The sequence below is a fragment of the Scylla paramamosain genome, chromosome 44 (assembly GCF_035594125.1).
Source record: "Scylla paramamosain isolate STU-SP2022 chromosome 44, ASM3559412v1, whole genome shotgun sequence".
Classification (NCBI taxonomy): Eukaryota; Metazoa; Arthropoda; class Malacostraca; order Decapoda; family Portunidae; genus Scylla; species Scylla paramamosain.
Genome location: NC_087194.1, coordinates 2,555,015 through 2,575,014, shown reverse-complemented (window position 1 = coordinate 2,575,014; position 20,000 = coordinate 2,555,015). Strand labels below are relative to the sequence as shown.

Genomic DNA, 20,000 nt, shown 5'->3' with positions numbered 1-20,000 from the left:
CTCTCTCTCTCTCTCTCTCTCTCTCTCTCTCTCTCAAATAACCGTTGTATTTTGTTAATTTTTATTTTTAGTAATGTGAATCTTCTCTTCCTCCCTTTTCTTATTCCAATTTCTCTCATCCTCCTCCTTTCTTGTAATCCTCTTCTCCTTCCTCCTCCTCCTCCTCCTCTTCCTCCTACTCTTGATAATAATCCTCCCCTGAAAGGTGAATTGTGATAAATAAAGGAAAGAAAAGAAAACGAAAGAAAAAAAATATAAATAAATAAGTAAATAAACGAGATATGACCAAAAGAAACACATAAATAAAGCAAAATAAACATAAATAAAACATAAAAATCAAACGAAAACAATGATAATAAATATACAAACGAAATATGAACGAAATCAACACGAAATTAAACATATAAATCAAATGAAAGCAAGTCAAAACAATTTATCGAAGTCTCCCCCTTTCTCTCTCGCCACGGGTGCTTGCTAGACTCTCACAAGATGACTCTGTTTGGAAGCACTACGCCACGCCTACCTCACCTCCTGCTCCTCGCGCTCTCCTCTCTCCACTCAACTACTGGTAAGTCCTGCAGTCCTACCCTTCTCTCTCTCTCTCTCTCTCTCTCTCTCTCTCTCTCTCTCTCTCTCTTCAAGGCCCGTATTCTGAGACACCTCTGCACCACATCTTCACTACTTAACAAAGGCTCTAGCTGAAGTGACACGGGTTTTCAAGTGTGTTTTTACGGTTCCAGTGACAGGTTAACAAGATTTCTACATTATTAACGAGAGAGAGAGAGAGAGAGAGAGAGAGAGAGAGAGAGAGAGAGAGAGAGAGAGAGAGAGAGAGAGAGAGAGAGAGAGAGAGAGAGAGAGTATTGCTCCTCGTCCGTTTAATAAATAAAATAAATAAATAATAAATAATAAATAAAATAAATAAATAAAAAAAAAACTAAATAAAATAAAATGAACACAGAATTACACCACTGATTATCACTAATGGCCAAACTGCCCAATTATACCATCAGTCAATGAGTTAACAATTATTCCTCACACGCCATTCACCAACTGTGCGGCTTTTATAAACTCACATCAACTACAAATTTGCTTAAGGCGAGTAGATAAATGCATATATAACTTCTAACACCAACATTTTTAACCCTTTCACTGTTACGACCGAGCTTCACTAACTCTCAGATGACTAATAAGCAGTTCCCATGATTATAAAGAAAGAATGGTGTTAATTTGATCACGGGAAGCCTACACACTTACGTATTCAAGAGCCCAGTTCAAAAATTATCCCAAAAGCTGTACATGAATAACTAGCAGGGATGAATAGAGAGATAGACATATAGATACATAGATTGATAGATAGACCAATAGATACACGGGCAGATAGACAGATAAATAGATAGATAAATAGATAGACAGACAAACAGATACTGAAAACAAAGGTGTACGATATGAACAAATAAGAATAAGTAATTGAAACGTGTGTGTGTGTGTGTGTGTGTGTGTGTGTGAAGCAAGTCAGTACAAGCAAACTTTTACTTTTTATTATTTCTCCTCTTATCCTTGACCAGCTGCGACATCCTGGACAATGCAAGACACCCCTGACACCTTGACGGACCTCCACCACCCCTGCGTGAGGAGCTGCGTGGAGGGGGACAGGCGAGAGTGCCACTACATCTTCACCGTGAGCTCCTCCCCGCTTTCCCTTGAAGCTTGAGAGAAACACTGATAAACTGGTCTCGTCAACTCTAATTGAATGCCCCCAGCTTCTTTCTTATCGCCGCAGTGTTGCATCTTGTACCGCTATTTTAACGCTAACTGCTCCTCTGGCCTTGCTAACTTCATGCCTCCCTTCTTTCTACTTGCACCCCTATTCTGTCCACCTTTCTAATGCAAGAGTTAAATACTGCAAATTAAGAAGACTGCTATTTGAATGCCAGTAAGCTTAGGTAAGGTTTGTTAGGTTAGGTTAAGTTAGGTTAAGTTAGGTAAGGTTAGGTTAGGTTAGGTTATCTTAGGTTAGGTTAGGTTAGGTTATCTTAGGTTCGGTTAGGTTAGGTTAGGTTAGGTTAGGTTAGGTAAGGTTAGGTTAGGTTAGGTTAGGTTAGGTTAGGTAAGGTTAGGTTAGGTTAGGTTAGGTAAGGTTAGGTTAGGTTAGGTTAGGTTAGGTTAGGTTAGGTTAGGTTAGGTTAGGTTAGCTTAGGTTAGGTAAGGTTAGGTTAGGTTAGGTTAGGTTAGGTTAGGTAAGGTTAGGTTAGGTTAGGTTAGGTTAGGTAAGGTTAGGTAAGGTTAGGTTAGGTAAGGTTAGGTTAGGTTAGGTTAGGTTAGGTTAGGTTAGGTTAGCTTAGGTTAGGTTAGGTAAGGTTAGGTTAGGTTAGGTTAGGTTAGGTTAGGTAAGGTTAGGTTAGGTTAGGTTAGGTTAGGTTAGGTTAGGTTATCTTAGGTTAGGTTAGGTTAGGTTAGGTAAGGTTAGGTTAGGTTAGCTTAGGTAAGGTTAGGTTAGGTAAGGTTAGGTTAGTTAGGTTAGGTTAGGTTAGGTTAGGTTAAGTAAGGTTAGTTAGGTTAGGTTAGGTTAGGTTAGGTTAGGTTAGGTAAGGTTAGTTAGGTTAGGTTAGGTTAGGTTAGGTTAGTTAGGTAAGGTTAGGTTAGGTTAAGGTAATAATTCATGTTGTGTTTCACAGGTGGAGTGGTACAGGAGTCTGAGCCTCGAGTGTGGTGACTGTCCCTTCAACCACACACACTGCGCCTCCCACCACTGTGTTTTCGCCGACGGTGTGCAGAGGCCGCTGGTGACGGTGAACAGAAGGCTCCCCGGCCCCTTCATCCACGTGAGAGAGAGAGAGAGAGAGAGAGAGAGAGAGAGAGAGAGAGAGAGAGAGAGAGAGAGAGAGAGAGAGAGAGAGAGAGAGAGAAATCGTAATAATTTTAATGGACAACTTATGCATTTTAACTTTAAAAGGGCCGGGATCAGAGAGAGAGAGAGAGAGAGAGAGAGAGAGAGAGAGAGAGAGAGAGAGAGAGAGAGAGAGAGAGAGAGAGAGAAAACGCCTCTTCTCTATTTTTCTTATACACTAATCATTCTTCTCCCTCCTCCTCCACTGTTTCCACCTCCATCTCCTCCACCTCCACTTTCAGGTATGCCAGTGGGACGAGGTGGTGGTGAATGTGGAAAATGACCTCCATCTTGACTCCACCTCCATCCACTGGCACGGCATCCACCAGCGCGGCACTCCTTACATGGATGGAGTGCCCTTCCTCACCCAGTGCCCCATTCTGCCTGGCACCACCTTCAGGTAGAGGGCGCTGTTCGTCTGTACCCTCCCTAAGCTAACCTAATCTGAAGTTACCTAATCTAGCGTAGTCTACCCTTACTTCCAGACTTCCGTTTTCTGTTGACAGGTATCGCTTTGTTGCAGACGAGCCGGGCACTCATTATTGGCACTCGCATTCAGGTGAGGAGGAGGAGGAGGAGGAGGAGGAGGAGGAAGAAGAGGAGGAACAAATTTTAACAACCTTTCTCTTAATTTTTTCGCTTTTCTCTCTTTCTTTCTTTATCTTTTTTTTCACATGTCCATTTCCCTCTCTCTCTCTCTCTCTCTCTCAACTTCCCTTCCTTCCTTCACCCCTTCATCTCAACCCTTTGATGCCGCGCCCTTAATCATTCACTTCCCCAGGATTTCAAAGAACGGATGGCATGTTTGGCGCGCTAGTGGTTCATCAAGTGCCGGCCAGCGACCCTCACGTGACCCTTTATGACACAGATGACCCCAAACACACGCTCGTGCTCACTGATTGGCTGAATGGTCTGAGCTTTCACAAATTCATCAACTTGCATTCAGCGCAGGTCAGTGAAGAGGAGGAATACAAAGGAAGTGCAAACAGCAACACACCTTGAGGTCCTTACTGTGGTGTTTGGATCGCTAGTCTACGGTGTTAGTGAGAGAGACAGGGTGATACAAGAGATGGAGGAGGAGGAGGAGGAGGAAGAGAATACCAGTTAGAATATAAACACATGAAAATACAAGGGTTGGTGTAGGAAGCCATAAGCCCTACACGTGGCAGTCCCTATATGAAACACACCTGTCTGTTTACACCTGTCATCCCACCATACATTAGTCTAGTCTTTCAAAGCTCCCTATTGACTCAGCACTAACAACCTGATTACTGAGTCTATTCCATTCATCCACCATTCTGTTTAATAATCAATTCCTTACTATTTTAATTTCAAATCTAGTTTTTATTAAGCTTAAAGATAATATTTCTTACATTCCTCTAATTACTGACCCTGAAAACTTATTATGTCCCTTCCAGACTAACATACATACACACATACACAACTCCCGTTTTCTGTATACTAAAGAAAACACAACCCATTTATTCATTCCCTCCCCGTTTTCTCTTTCGTTCCCCATTTTCTTTCCCCTCCCCCCATCACCCCGCGTCACCTCTCCCCATCCGTGCCCCAGCCGCCCCCTGACCCGCGCCTTCCCCCAGGACCAAGACAAGCCCCACACATTGCTGATCAACGGGAGAGGAAGATTTCTGACGCACAAGAGAGGCAATGAGGAGGCAACCACACCGCTACATGAAGTCACAGTGAAGGCCGTAAGTGGAGGAGGAGGAGGAGGAGGAGGAGGATGAGGAGGGTATGGGAGTTATAAAGAAGTGGATGGAAGAAAGACGTATAAGAGAGAGAGAGAGAGAGAGAGAGAGAGAGAGAGAGAGAGAGAGAGAGAGAGAGAGAGAGAGAGAGAGAGAGAGAGAGAGAGTTTATTTATCAACAGTGACTATAATAACAAATAAACCTTCATGTTATTTCTTGAACGCGAAAAGACGGAAAAAAATCATACACATACACACACACACACACACACACACACACACACACACACACACCGTTACCAACTCAGCCACCTCCGCAGGGCAAGAGGCACCGCTTTAGGACACTCAGCAACAGCATTAGAAACTGTCCCATAGTGATTTCCGTTGACAACCACACCTTGCTTGTCATCGCCGCGGATGGACACCCAATACAACCCATAACAGGTGACACAGTGAGACCCGTACATAGAATCGCTTTGTTCCTTCACATCGACTAATTCCCAAGGTCACAGTGATTGTTAGCTGGGTCTTCCAGAATGTTTTGACAATTAATAATGCAGAAATGTTGTTAATCTGTCACTACAACCGTAAAAAACACCCTTAAAAACTCGTCTACCTTCAACTAGAGCCAATTAAGAGTGTTTCTCCAGTTAGTAATGTAGAAATGTTGTTAATCTATCACTAGAACCGTAAAAACACCCTTGAAAACCCGTGTACATTCAGCTAGAGCCAATTAAGAGTGTTTCTCCAGTTAGTAATGTAGAAATGTTGTTAATCTATCACTAGAATCGTAAAAACACACTTGAAAATTTGTCTACCTTCAACTAGAGCCAATTAAGAGTGTTTCTCCAATTAATAATGTAGAAATGTTGTTAATCTGTCACTACAACCGTAAAAACACCCTTAAAAACTCGTCTACCTTCAACTTGAGCCAATTAAGAGTGTTTCTCCAGTTAGTAATGTAGAAATGTTGTTAATCTGTCACTAGAACCGTAAAAACACCCTTAAAAACTCGTCTACCTTCAACTAGAGCCAATTAAGAGTGTTTCTCCAGTTAGTAATGTAGAAATGTTGTTAATCTGTCACTAGAACAGTAAAAACACCCTTAAAAACCCGTGTACCTTCCCCATGACAATTTTCCAAGGCCACAGAATTGGTGAGCCGGGTTCTCAAGAGTATTTCCCCCTTTAATAATGTAGAAATCTTGTTAATCTGTCACGCATCACCAATTCACTCGTATCTCTTCTATCTATACATTTTCATCACTTATTTTATATCAATGCATAGTGAACCGTCCGTAATCACTGTATCTATCGCATTCCACGTCATCTCCCCCCCCCCCCGCCCAGTCGACTCCCTGACGATATACGGGGGGGAGAGGTGGGACTTCGTGCTCACAGCCAATCAGGAGCAGGGAACGTACTGGATTAAATTTCAAGGTCTTATGCACTGCGGGACACGTCACAAGGCAGCCTATCAGGTACAAAATGGCGTTTGTTTGTTTGTTATTGTTTTTTTTTGTGGTAATTGTGTGTTTAAGTGGTAGTAACTTTGTTTGTTTGTTTGTTTGTTTGTTTTGGTAGTTGGTGTGTCTGTTTTGGTGGTAATTGGTAGTGATTGTTTGTTTGTTTGTTTGTTTGTTTGTGAGTAAGTGTGTGTTTGTCTGTTTGTTTGTTTGTTAATGTGTTTGTTTGGTAATAATTATGTTCAGTTTCCATTCTCTCTCTCTCTCTCTCTCTCTCTCTCTCTCTCTCTCTCTCTCTCTCTTTCAATAGAAATAACTAACACTTGACATTTACACACAACAACAACAACAACAACAACAACAACAACAACAACAACAACAACTCAACACTTAACCACCAGAACACTTGAACACATGTCGTTTTCTTTCCCTCCCTGCCGTCCTACAGTTGGCAGTGCTGCGGTACGAGGGGACAGAGGGCGTGCCGGACACCAGAGCGCCCACGTCCTACCACACCACAATACGGGAAGGTTTCGTGAGTACAGATGTTTGTTTACGTAAAAGGGGTAGAGATAAGGGCAAGAGAAAGTGAAAATAAAATATAATCTGTTAAAAACCGCTTAAATCGATATAAAGGAAGAAAAAAATGATAACAAAAACTTCCTTGAGAACTGTAACAACTTCCATCAGACCCTGCCACTGCTCCACTAACGCCTATTAAAATATAAAAAGTAAAAACTATAAAAAAGAAAGATGAAATTGACTGGTACTTTTCTGTTCTGCAATCACCCTCGGCAGCAACTGAACACCCTGGACAACGCCCCTGGGGATGGCACCTTTCTGACTGCCGCCGAGATGAGGTCAGTGACGCCCACGAAGGAGGACATCAGCAGACACCCTGACCACACCTTCTGGCTCAACTTTAACTTCTACGGTAAAGGAAACCTGGACTGCGTGTAACTGTGACCTCTGTGGTAAAGGGGAGTCTGATTACGTAACCTGTATACACCAACAATTTCTTCTCGCATTAGGAGATATTTTAGTGTGTGCGTTATTGAGGCTGAAGAATTTTCCTTTTTTTTTTTCTTTATGTAGGAGGGACACTGGCTAAGGGCAACAAAAATCCAATAAAAAAAATAATAAATAAATAAAAGGCCCACTGAGATGCCAGTCCTAGAAAAGGGTCCAAAAAGGTAGTCAAAAATTGAAGGATAAGTGTCTTGTAACCTTTCTTTAAGCGTCACCAGAAAATGAATTAGGCTTAATAACCATAACAACTTCCACTGCAGCGTGTTGAAGTTCTGAAACCTGCCCACGTAACTGGTTGACGCCCTTAACTACTCATAAGACAATTCGCCAGCAGCATCTATCATCAGAACTATTTAAAAGAAGCTGCAGAGATGAATACATAAGAATATAAGACCACAAAATAAGAGAAGCCATTAGGCCTACACATGAAATATGCCTACCTACTTCAACGTATCATCCTCATCCATAAATTCGTCTAATTTTTTAAAGTTCTGTAATGACTCGACACTAACAACCTGATTACTGGGTCTGTTCCATTTATCCATTTATTTGAGAACCATTTCCTTCCTATCTCTTCCTTGAACCTAAATTTTTTCGAGCTTAAACCTGTTCTACCATTACTGATCCTGAAAATTTTGCTTACGTTCCCCTTGTTATAACCCTTCAATTGGTTTCAACTCCCCAATAACCCGCATTCAACTGGCCCAACTCACCAAAAACCCTCATTCAACTGGTCCACCCCACCAATAAGTTCCACAAGTTTCAAGACCTTTAAATCCGCATGACCGCTTGTGACTCTCTTGGGGACCAGCATCAGTCAACCTTCCTTTTCCTTACAGTTTTCTCACCCTTCAATTGTTCAGCCCACCAGTAACCTATATTCACTCAGCCCAGCTCTCCCTGCAGCCACCAAGAACCCCCCTCAAGTAATGGTACACATCAACGGAATCTCCTTTAAGCTGCCCTCTGCCCCGCCTCTCTACCAGCCCAATGTCGACACCAGCATCTTCTGTAACGAGACCTCCAGGAAGAACTGTGATGAGGGGTTCTGTCACTGCCCGCACGTCCTTACTGTGAAACAAGACAGCCTGGTGGAGGTTGTTCTGGTTGATGAAAGTATGTGGTGTCTCTCTCTCTCTCTCTCTCTCAGCCTAGGTTAGGTTAGGTCATGCTGGGTTAAGATAAATCACACACTCTCTATCTCTTTATTCCTACTTAAAGATAGGTTAAGTTAGGCTAAGTTATGTCAAGTCAGGTCAGCCTAGGTTACGTCATGCTGGGTCATGTGGAGTCTAACTTAAATTATGTTCGATTTGGACTTGTTTATCTATAATTTGTGTATCTCCAGGTCAGGTCATGTCAAGTGAAGTTACATGGGCCCTTGTTGTATAAGCTATTCTATTTTTTTTCTTTTTTTTTTTTTTTACTGTTGAATGATTCCTTTAATCCTTGAACGTTTTTTTTAGCCTTGAACGTTTTCTTAACCCTAGAACGTTTTTTTTTAACCCTTCAACTTTTTTTTTTTTTAACTATTGAACTTTTATTTATTTCATTTATTTCATCTCGTATATTTCCAGGTTTCGTTAATCACCCCTTTCATCTCCACGGGCACTCCTTTTACGTAATTGGCATGGGGCAGTTTGGACCTGGAATTACGAAAACGAAGGTATGGCTTAAAAACAAACAGCACAAACATAAATAAAACCCCATTTTCTGAACCCTTTTATTAAATGTTCACAGGGAATAATGGAATAGACAATTAACCTCTCTCTCTCTCTCTCTCTCTCTGCTTTACAGGTTCAGGAGCTCGATGCCTCAGGACAGGTGAACCGGAACTTCGAACATGCGCCTCTGAAAGATACAGTCACCGTGCCTAGTGGGGGGTACACCGTTCTCCGTTTTCTTGCTTCTAATCCAGGTGAGACTATCCTATTCTTATCCATTTCTCCCTCTACCCACTTCTCTTCTTCCTTCTCCTCCTCCTCCTCCTCCTCTGTGCTAAATTCAATAAGTTCAATAGATAATAAGTGTTTGGTTAAATAAATCAAAAGGTTATGGTAATTGTGAATGAAAATGATGGTTTATGGTTTTCGTTGTTTGTTAATTTTGTTGCTGTTTTTGTTGTTGTTGTTATTTGTTGCTCTTGTTGTTGTTGTTGTTGTTTCTCCCTTGTAATTGTTGTTGTTCTTGTCGTTCTTCCGTTATCTCCTTATTAATTGTTGTTGTTGTTGTTGTTGTCTCCTGTCCCTCCCTTGTTAATTATTGTTACAGCACCTTCCTACCCCCGCCACTCCTACACACACACACACACACACACACACCCTTTCCACACAAGCAGCAATCAAACACACTGCTTATTTATCATCACAATGCATCCAGTGTCACTCACCACCACCACCACTATCACCACCACCCCATTGCAGGTTACTGGTTGTTCCACTGCCACCTCACCTTCCACGTTGAGATGGGGATGGCGATGGTGTTCTACGTAGCAGGCAACCACGCCGCGCCGCCACCACCAGACGACCTCCCCCGCTGCGGCCTCTCTGGAATTGATGCCTTGTAATTTTGTGACCAGGAGGAAGATGGCGCTGTTTACTGTTCCTTTCCACCTTGGGGCAGAAAAATAACTTTCAGAATATAGAAAATACACAGGAATACATCAGGTTATAACACACAGCAACACTAGATGAAAGCACAGCAACACTAGATGACAGCACAGCAACACTAAATGAAAGCACAGCAACACTAGATGACAGCACAGCAACACTAAATGAAAGCACAACAACACGACCACAACACAGCAACACAGCAACACTCCAAACACCACAGCTTATCAAATACTTCCAAAAAATCCACCAATGAAATGTTAACACGAAGGTCAGGACACTAAAATTTTAATGAACAACAAAATAAAACTACAACACACACATTTGTTCACTTCCTGCTAACTCGTACACAAACACACCAGTAAGACGACTCAACACCACGTCTACACATCACCACCTGACAGACCAACACCGTATTAGGCAAAGTCAACCTTCTCTTCAATATCTTTTAACTCTTTCACTATTATTTTTATTGTTGTTGTTGTCGCATTGTTAAATATTGCAGTGAAAGGGTTAAATCTTCAAGTTTTACGCATATATCATGTCATGTGTTTGTTTACTAATTAATAATGACTAAACAACCCAATGACAGCACACCTAGCCAGTCTGCCACGCTATCTCACAGTCAGGTGTTGTGCCATGCTGCAAGTCCCGTATGAAAGCAACGCTGTCGTAACCAACCAAGGAATATATATTGGTAGTAACTATACGTATTTTAAAAAGTATTCATAGGTACTTTAATCACAAGGCAACAAGCATCAGACTAGCGCTACAATTTCACCAGCACAGGGACCGCATAGCACAAATATAACCAATTATTAATATACTTATAGACCTCACAAGTACTCACCACCTGGTATAATCACCGACAAAAGGACAAACAACTCCAGTACCCAGCCTGCAGCGCGCCCTACGCCACCCACGCCCCGCCAGCTGGTTTAAAAGTGTACCCAAAATTTAAACTAGATGGGCCGTCGCTTTCTCTCCGCAAACAGTTTAATGAAAGAAAACGGAACACTGAGAAAACGAATGAGGGGGAAGCTATCTTAACATTTATAACACTTATATAATATGTATGTGTGAGAGAGAGAGAGAGAGAGAGAGAGAGAGAGAGAGAGAGAGAGAGAGAGAGAGAGAGAGAGAGAGAGCAAACTACACCACACTACACCATTAGACAACACCCAACCTACCCCTCCTACCCATACTACCTTACCACCCCCTCCCCTGCCCCATGCCCCCCTCCCATCCCCCCCATAACTTACGTGTGGGTCCAAGAGTGGGTGTGGGTCCCATCATGGCCACTTGGCGGTAGTTAGTGGGTAACGACATCCTCAGGGCTGTCTGTAATGAGATACACTGTTGTTAGCGGTGGTGGTGGTGGTGGAGAGAGAGAGAGAGAGACAGAGAGAATTTCAAATAAGAAGAACAGTTTGCATATTAATGATACAAACAGGATGTGGTCTGCAGCGGACTGGTAAGGCGTGGCGTGGTGTGATGTAGTGTGTGGTGCTGCGTCGTGTGGTGGTGTGGAGTGCCGTCGAGTGGTGTGGTGTGTGGAATTCACCAGCAACACCACACAAAGTCATGCATGCTGTGGCAGGGAGAGGTGGGCGGGGAGGAGCCTTGAGCTGTTCTGTTTTGTCCCCACACACCAGAGCATCAGTAACACGTCTTGTCATCACCGCACACGTGTCCTACAATATGAAATCTCCAGGCAATGGCAGCGGCGCCACTTACAGGATGTCTTCACTTCCTGTCGCGCCATTCTGATCTCCTTCCTTAAACACACACACACACACACATACAAACATACGCAGTCATGGAGAGCGTCTTGTTGCTGTTGGTGGTAGCGGTTGTGGCGGCGCTGGGTTCTGAAGGCGCCTCCAGCTTCACACATGCCGTCGACTGTTCTGCTGCTGACATTTTGGTTGGGAATGGAGAAGCGAAACTCATTGAATCTATGAACGTAAAGGGCGGCGCTGGTTACTTCAATCTGTACATGAAGCCTGAGAGTGGTTTCAAGGGCGTCCAGGTTCAGGTGGAGGAGACTGACGGCGCCAACCACTCCGCCTGGTTCCGCTACGGGAGTGTGTGTTTCCCGAGGAGAGAGGAGTGGGTGCAGTTCATGGCCGGGACTTGGATAACCAGGAATGGGCTCTTTTTACGTTTTCGGTCCAGTAAATGTTGGTTCTACTGCAAGACCGAAAGCTCCCTGCGACAGCCCATCAGCCTCAGCATGGTGGCTCACGGGCCCTCCAGGTGGATGAAGGGGTTCCCACCTAAGGAATGCGGCATGATCTACTATGACCCCGCCACGTCAGAATACTTGAACAGTTGTTCGCAGATTCCATTCACCACAACCGCCACCAGTAGCACAAACGCTGAGAACCTCTCCATCTACAAGCTGACACTGAACAAGAAAACAATCATTGCGGTGTTAGCAGCAGGAGTGGCGGTGGTGGCGGCGGTGGTGGTGGTGGTGGCTGTCTGGCAGAAGCAGAATTGTGTTACATTACGTGAGTACTGTGTGTGTGTGTGTGTGTGTGTGTGTGTGTGTGTGTGTGTAAATATGATGAGAGCTTGCCTCGTGCTGTTCAGTCTCCATAATCCATCTTGATTCATAATGAACTTATAAATGTTCCTTGCCTACACCACCACCACTACCACCACCACCGCCTTCTTTCTAACCCGTTCTTCTGTATTTTTGTTCGGGTCTTGTCTCTCACTGTATTGCAACTGTTTGCAGTAAACATGGTGAGGCTCCATCCCCGGCCTGCCGTGCCCAGCAGCCAGCAGCAGCCCACCACCGGCCAGGGACACGCCCCAGACCAACACGATGAAACATTATATTACGATATCCTGCCTGAAATCACAGAACCTGGAGTGATGGGATGGTGGCCTGCCGTCTCCAGCCACCCCCTGCAGTTCACCCCAGACCAACGTAATGAAGGATTCTTTTACGAAACCCCGTCAGACTGCACAGCACGCCAAGTGGCTGTGGTGGTGCCGCAGCTTTCACAGGACTCAACCGTCAACCATGACGTGCTGCCTAAGAGCGTGCAGTCCTGCTCACCTAATTACGAGAACATAACTCCTGCTGGTGGTGGCGCCTACCCTCGTGGGCACCTGCAGGCTCTAGGAGTCCGTGGGTCATACCTCTACGCCACGATGCCGAGGGCAACACGCACTGCAGGCTGTAAGAAAACTAATTCCTCTGTTTTGTGAAGGAGCAGCGGCTTGCTTTGGCAGGACTGATCTGTTTGTTTGTTTGTTGGCCTGTGTCAGTGTGCACTCCCTGCCTGGGCGCCGCAGCGAGGTGTGACGCAGGCCAGAATTGCAGGCCAGCGTGCTCAGAAGGCAGAGTATTATTTGCACAGCGTTGTGGCTTCATTACCCACCATTTTCAGCACAACTAAATTATCACACCGTGGGTCCCGCTGATTACTATTAGTTCATGGATTATCATTATTATTATTAGTAGTAGTAACAGTAGTAGTGGTGGTACCAGCACATAATGGTGAAATGAATAATACATGAAGCTAGAAGAAGAGGGAGGGAGAGGCGAGGAGAGAGAAGAAAGAACCAGGAATAGAACAGGAAAGATTCATGTGATAACAAGTAAACAAATAAATAGAATAAATAACAAAGGAAGTATGACAAAGGAGGGATGGAGAGAGACAGGGAAAGGAGCGTGGAGGGGGAGAAGTGGAGGGGAAAGAAGAGTGGAGGGGGGATGAGAGGAGGGGGCACAGGAGATACTACAAAGGGTTTCAGATGGTGGCAGCGGTGGGATCACTCTGACACGGTGGGGGAAAAATGCTTCTTTTGGACTCTTACTATTACAACCACGATAACAACAACAACAACACCAACACCAACAACAACTGCTACTACTACTACTACTACTGTCACTACCACCACCAGTAAAACTCTTGACATTGTGTGAAGGAAAAAATAATAAATCTTTGAATATCATGTTTTATTGAATAAGTTATTTTGGAGAGAGAGAGAGAGAGAGAGAGAGAGAGAGAGAGAGAGAGAGAGAGAGAGAGAGAGAGAGAGAGAGAGAGAGAGAGAGAGAGAGAGAGAGAGAGAGAGAGAGAGAATTACTAATAAAATTTCATGATCTTTGTTAAGTTCACATATACAAATCACTTTACAAACACGTACATGGTGTAAACAAACATACGTACATACAATTCCAAAACGGTGCACACAAGGTTAAGAATCACACACACACACACACACACACACACACACACACACACACACACACACACACACATTTCATTATTATTACAATATTTTTTTGCTATGGACGGCGTTGAAATAGTAATAAAAAATAATTACTATCATTCTTATTACTACTGCTGCTCCTATTATTATAACAAAGTATATATTATGTACCTTATTTGCAGCACAATATAAAATTCAAAGCTAAAATGTGAGTTTATAGTAATGAAGATAAAAAAAAGTAAGACCTCTCTCTCTCTCTCTCTCTCTCTCTCTCTCTCTCTCTCTCTCTCTCTCTCTCTCTCTGTCTAATATATCATCTGGAATATAAATCTGTGCACCTCGGCTTTAACAACTACGTGAATTAGTGTAAGAATAATTAGGTAGTTAAAAATAGTGCTTGGAATGCCTTAAGTAATAATGCTAAGTGGAGGAGGTGGAGGAGGAGGAGGAGGAGGAGGAGGAGGAGGAGGAGGAGGAGGAGGAGGAGGAGGAGGAGGAGGAAGTAGGGGGTATGATGAAGATGGTGATGATCAAAAGTTATGAAAAAGAAGACGAAGACGGGAAGAAGAAGAAGAAGAAGAAGAAGAAGAAGAAGAAGAAGAAGAAGAAGAAGAAGAAGAAGAAGAAGAAGAAGAAGAAGAAGAAGAAGAAGAAGAAGAAGAAGAAGAAGAAGAAGACAAGACCCAAGGCAGTTGTTGTTATTATCATTGTTATCATCATCATCATCATCATCATCATCATCATCATCATCATCATTATTAATCTTAGTATTTGTGAGTTTCTTACGTGGCTTTACACTGACAGACAGACAGACGGACAGACAGACAAACAAACAAACAAACAAACATACATACGAGATATACACACTAGGAAAATAAAAATTAAAATAATAATACTGACTAATTCTCTCTCTCTCTCTCTCTCTCTCTCTCTCTCTCTCTCTCTCTCTCTCTCTCTCTCTCTCTCTCTCTCTCTCTCTCTCTCTCACCACCTGGCCGGACACTCAAACACACGAACACACGAACACACACAAAATACATAAGAAAAACGATGAAATGATCTGGCCACCACCACTGTCACCACCACCTCCACCTCCTCCACCTCGACCCCCCGCTGCAGGTGTGTTGGGCATTGTTGGAGTGGAATAACTCGGCCCGTGTAGTTCCACCTTCCCTCCACCTTCAGACGCCCCCGGCAGGAGATCCACACTTACATCCACGCTTCCATTTAGGTTTTCAAAGTACTTATCCACTTGTGCTTTCAAATCCCGCTCCACTTCCGGCCTCCAGTGTCCACAAGTGGGAAATTTTGGTGGAGGGGGTGGAAGCATCTCGCCGCTCCCCACGTGGAACACCAGGCCCATTCCAACCTCGATGTGGAAGCTTATGTGACAGTGGAACAACCAGTAACCTGTAAGGAAGAGGTGGAGGAGGTGGTGGTAGTGGTGGTGGTGGAAGGAGAGGAATATGTGGTTGAAAGATATTTGTTTATTTTTCTCTCTCTCTCTCTCTCTCTGTCTCTCTGTCTCTATCTTAACCACCATTACTACCAGTTCTCTTCTTACTACTACTACTACTACTACTACTACTACTACTACCACCACAACAACATAATATTATCAAACACATGGTAATCTCTCTCCCTCTCTCCCTCTCTCCCTTTCCCTCCCTCTCTCCCTCTCACTCACCAGGGTTGGAAGCGAAGAAGCGTATGACAGTGTACCCTCCGTCAGGTACTGTCACGGTGTCCTTGGAAGGAGGACGGTCAAAATTCCTGTTAAGTTTCCCCGCTTCGTCTAGAGCTTGTACCTGTGAAGACGTGAGAGGCAGGTGAGACAGAGAGAGAGAGAGAGAGAGAGAGAGAGAGAGAGAGAGAGAGAGAGAGAGAGAGAGAGAGAGAGAGAGAGAGAGAGAGAGAGAGAATACTTACATTAGCTTTGGTTGTGTTCTCACCAAGTCTTCCCATCGCTAACACTTGGAAGGCGTGTCCATGTAGGTGAAACGGATGGTTAGCCCAGTATACCACACCTAGAGAGAGAGAGAGAGAGAGAGAGAGAGAGAGAGAGAGAGAGAGAGAGAGAGAGAGAGAGAGAATTTAAAAGCGTGTACATAAGGCACCACTACAGTTTTCTCTATTCTATTCTTAATTACACACACACACACACACACCATCTCCTCCACCTTCCACTAACACCAGCTCCACCAGGCTCTATTTCTCCCAGACACACCACCTCCTCACCTTCATCCACTAATATCAACTCCACCAGGCTGTCTCTCTCCACATTAAGCACGTGTGGACAATGGCAGAAGTCCCCGAGGCAGTTTCTCCTGTGGGTGGCGTTGCAGAAGGCGCTGTAGTCCACGTCATCTGGCTGGGAGAGGGGCGGGGCGTTGGGCAGCTTCAGGGATATATCGTTAACCTGGGGCGTGAAAAGGCGGTGCTCCTTCCTCACTGTTTGGGGAGGAGATGGGGAGGCAAGATAGGGAGATTAGGAGGAGGGAAGGGTAAGGAATGCAATGTTTGGGGTGTTAAGAATGGTGATTATGATGGAAGAAATGGGTTTTTTATGAAGAAATGGGTTTATGGGTTGAAATGACACATGGGTTTCTAAGGTTGTTTTAAAGGTTGCAGTCACAGATTAACAAGAATTCTACGTTATCGGAAGGAGAAACACTCTTGAGAACCCGGCTGGTCATCTCTGGGGCCTTGAAAAACAGTAGTAGTGAAGCTATACGAGTTTCTAAGGGTGATTTTATGCTTGCAGTCACAGATTAACAAGAATTTTTACGTTATCGGAAGGAGAAACACTCTTGAGAACCCAGCTAGTCATCTCTGGGGCCTTGAAAAACAGTAGTAGTGAAGCTATATGGGTTTCTAAGGGTGTTTTAAAGGTTGCAGTGACAGATTAACAAGAATTCTACGTTATCGGAAGGAGAAACACTCTTGAGAACCCGGCTGGTTATCTCTGGGGCCTTGAAAAACAGTAGGAGTGAAGCTATATGGGTTTCTAAGATTGTTTTAAAGGTTGCAGTGACAGATTAACAAGAATTCTACGTTATCGGAAGGAGAAACACTCTTGAGAACCCGGCTGGTCATCTCTGTGGCCTTGAAAAACAGTAGTAGTGAAGCTATATGGGTTTCTAAGGTTGTTTTAAAGGTTGCAGTGACAGATTAACAAGAATTCTACGTTATCGGAAGGAGAAACACTCTTGAGAACCCGGCTGGTCATCTCTGGGGCCTTGAAAAACAGTAGTAGTGGAGTTATAAGAGTTTCTAAGGGTGTTTTTAGGGTTCTAGCGACAAATTCTTCCCCTCTCCCCCTCTCTCTCTCACCCACACACCTTCATGGAAAGAGTAGAAGTCTGGGTGGTGGAAAGCTGGGTTATCTTTTCCGTAGAAGTCAAATTTTAGCCAAAACTTGTAGTCTGGGGTACGTGACACATCCCTTGCTTGCGCCGCCCCTCGGATCTCCGCTGCTGTTATGAAGGTTCCGTCTCCAGGCGCGGCATTCAGTTTGTTCAATTCCTGTAGGAGAGATGTTCTGTAAGTCTTTCGTCTCCCTGCCGTGGCTTTCAAGGGTGTTTTTATGGTTCTGGTGGCAGATTAACAAGATTTCTACATCGTTAACTAGAGGAACAGTAAGTAATATATGTTTTTAAGGGTGTTTTTATGGTTCTAGTGACAGATTAACAAGATTTCTACATCGTTAACTAGAGGAACAGTAAGTAGTACGTGTTTTTAAGGGTGTTTTTATGGTTCTAGTGACAGATTAACAAGATTTCTACATCGTTAACTAGAGGAACAGTAAGTAGTACGTGTTTTTAAGGGTGTTTTTATGGTTCTAGTGACAGATTAACAAGATTTCTACATCGTTAACTAGAGGTACAGTAAGTAATACGTGTTTTTAAGGGTGTTTTTATGGTTCTAGTAACAGATTAACAAGATTTCTGCATTATCAACATGAGAAACATTAAGTGACACGGGTTTTTGAGGATGTTTTTATGGTTCTAGTGACAAATTAGCAAGATTTCATTCAAGATTTTCATTCAAGAAAAATCATTATCTTACCAGACCCTCCCTAATTGTTGACTTATAATTCACCTCCGCCAGGCTGCCAGGGAACCCCTCTGTCCCTTCGTACCTGAGCACCGCCACCTGCAAGAAAGACACACCTGTACTCCTCCAGTGTTCCCGCGTCAGGTGAGGCAGGGAAGCGTGTCAAAGGAGGAGGAATGCAAAGGAAAACAAAGGAAAACCAAGCAGTAATAGATTTTCTGGTATTTGCATGGCTGTTTGGAGGAAGAGGAGGAGGAGGAGGAGGAGGAGGAGGAGGAGGAGGAGGAGGAACAGCAATACGAAAAGCAAGAAGAGGAGGAGGAGAAGAAGAGATGATACTACTACTACTGCTACTACTACTACTACTACTACCATTACTACCATTACTACTACTACTACTACTACTACTACTACTACTACTACTACTATCATGTTTAATAAAACGAAAGAAGAGCAAAAAAAGAAAAAAAGAGATAAAAAGAGAGGAAGAGGAAAAATGTACTACTACTACTGCTACTACTACTACTACTAAATAAAATAAATACATAAAAAAATGAAAAATAGACACAAAAAAAATAAAAAAAACCTTCACACACACACACACACACACACACACACACACACACACACACACACACACACACCTGATGGGCAGCCTTGAACCGGTCGTCACAGTCCAGCATCCCTTGAAATTTGATCCAGTAAGGGGCAGGAACCTGGCTGGCATTCACCACGAAATCCCAGCGCTCCCCCCCGTATATAGTAAGAGACTCCACTGTGGGGGAAACAATGGTGAGTAAAAAGAGACGGAAAAAAAAAATAATGAAAACAAAGATAAAGGGTATGTGAGCAAAAAGGAAGGATAAATTATACAAAAATGGGTAAAATAGGGAAAACGAGAGATGGAATAACGAAGGGAAGGATAAAGGAAAATGAGGAAACAAGGGTAAATAACAGATTGCAGGGGAAACTAAATAAAGATGGGGAAATGAAGGGGCAAAAAAAGGGTTAAAAAAGATGGAAAACAAAAGGAAGAAGAGAAAAATTATAGGGAAACAAGGAAGAAGATCAAATAAGATGAAGGGGGAAATAAAAGGATAAATAAAGATGGAGACACGAAAGGGAAAAAAAACAGAAAAAAGAGCGAAAAGACAAAATATAAATGAAAAATTATGGAAAACAAGAAAAAAATAGATGGGAAAACGAAAGGGAAAATAAAAAGATGGGGAAAACAAAGGATAAGTGAAAGAAGATGGGAAAACAAGGAAAAAAAGATGGGAAAACAAGGAAAAAGATGGAAAACAAGGAAAAGATGGAAAAAAACAAGGAAAAAAGGAGGAAAACAAGGAAAAGGATGGAAAAAACAAAGAAAAGACAGGAAAACAAACAAAAGACAGGAAAACAAGGGAAAAAAAGGAAAACATAAAGGAAGATAGAAAAAAAATAAGTAAAAAAGATAGAAAAACAAAGAAAAAGATGAAAAACAAGAAAGAGACACGAAAACACAGCATAAATAAAAAAAAAACGGAAAAAAACATGGAAAAAATGAAAGAAAAACGAGGAAAACCAAAAAAAAAGAATGAATGAAAAAAATGAAAAAAAAAATAAATAAATAAAAAAACATCAAACACCTGATCCCTACACACAAAATAAACAAATAAACAAAAACAAACAAACAAATCAATAAACAAATAAATAAACAAATAAATCCGTCACCTTTCACACCTATCCCTTACACACACACACCTGCCCCCCCCCCAACACACACACCTGTCCCCCCCACACCACACACCTGTCCCCCCCACACCACACACCTGCCTTACCTTCAATTGGATCTATAGGGTGACCATCGGTGGCAATTGGGGTGAGGGTGTGGTTGTCAACTGATACCACAATTGGGCAGTTTTGAATGCTGTTACTTAGAGCTCTGAAACGATACCTCTTACCCTAGGGGGGAGAGGGAGGAAGGGGAGAAGGGCGGACAGGAAGGGGGAGGAGGGAATGGG

The 20,000-nt window shown here is 43.1% G+C and overlaps 4 protein-coding genes across 6 annotated transcripts in view; 2 read left to right on the top strand and 2 right to left on the bottom strand.

The window, feature by feature from the left end:
• The first annotated feature begins 1,573 nt into the window (after positions 1–1,573).
• Positions 1,574–10,016, top strand: LOC135094180 (uncharacterized). The gene is made up of 14 exons (XM_063994034.1): positions 1,574–1,681; positions 2,679–2,825; positions 3,133–3,290; positions 3,397–3,449; positions 3,672–3,841; positions 4,492–4,602; positions 4,920–5,043; positions 5,949–6,079; positions 6,513–6,599; positions 6,863–6,998; positions 8,000–8,209; positions 8,671–8,759; positions 8,891–9,011; positions 9,517–10,016. Exons 1-14 carry the CDS (start codon positions 1,586–1,588, stop codon positions 9,657–9,659), a joined length of 1,776 nt encoding a protein of 591 aa, XP_063850104.1. The 5' UTR covers positions 1,574–1,585; the 3' UTR covers positions 9,660–10,016.
• LOC135094182 (uncharacterized) lies at positions 8,807–11,381 on the bottom strand. 2 transcript variants are annotated; one of them, XR_010263653.1, is made up of 3 exons: positions 10,553–10,760; positions 9,545–9,705; positions 8,807–8,944 (listed from the first exon to the last, which is right to left on the bottom strand). XR_010263653.1 is itself a non-coding variant. In XM_063994036.1 (3 exons), exons 1-3 carry the CDS (start codon positions 11,379–11,381, stop codon positions 9,689–9,691), a joined length of 324 nt encoding a protein of 107 aa, XP_063850106.1. In that variant the 3' UTR covers positions 9,572–9,688. The 2 variants fall into 2 exon arrangements, 1 of the variants encoding a protein (XP_063850106.1); XM_063994036.1 differs by lacking the exons at positions 8,807–8,944; positions 10,553–10,760 and adding exons at positions 10,965–11,043; positions 11,154–11,381 and having other exon boundaries at positions 9,572–9,705.
• Positions 11,340–13,820, top strand: LOC135094181 (uncharacterized). The gene is made up of 2 exons (XM_063994035.1): positions 11,340–12,218; positions 12,449–13,820. The coding sequence occupies exons 1-2, from the start codon at positions 11,522–11,524 to the stop codon at positions 12,925–12,927; spliced, it is 1,176 nt and encodes a 391-aa protein (XP_063850105.1). The 5' UTR covers positions 11,340–11,521; the 3' UTR covers positions 12,928–13,820.
• Positions 13,821–14,047: 227 nt separating this feature from the next.
• LOC135094179 (uncharacterized) overlaps positions 14,048–20,000 on the bottom strand; it is a 13,942-nt gene continuing 7,989 nt past the window's right edge. For both annotated transcript variants that reach the window (XM_063994032.1, XM_063994033.1), the window contains 8 exons: positions 19,818–19,941; positions 18,639–18,769; positions 18,007–18,093; positions 17,280–17,463; positions 16,177–16,389; positions 15,868–15,965; positions 15,626–15,746; positions 14,048–15,348 (listed from right to left, as the gene is read on the bottom strand). In XM_063994032.1, the coding sequence (XP_063850102.1) occupies positions 14,942–15,348; positions 15,626–15,746; positions 15,868–15,965; positions 16,177–16,389; positions 17,280–17,463; positions 18,007–18,093; positions 18,639–18,769; positions 19,818–19,941 (1,365 nt within the window). In that variant the 3' untranslated portion in view covers positions 14,048–14,941. The remainder of the gene's footprint in view (positions 15,349–15,625; positions 15,747–15,867; positions 15,966–16,176; positions 16,390–17,279; positions 17,464–18,006; positions 18,094–18,638; positions 18,770–19,817; positions 19,942–20,000) is intronic.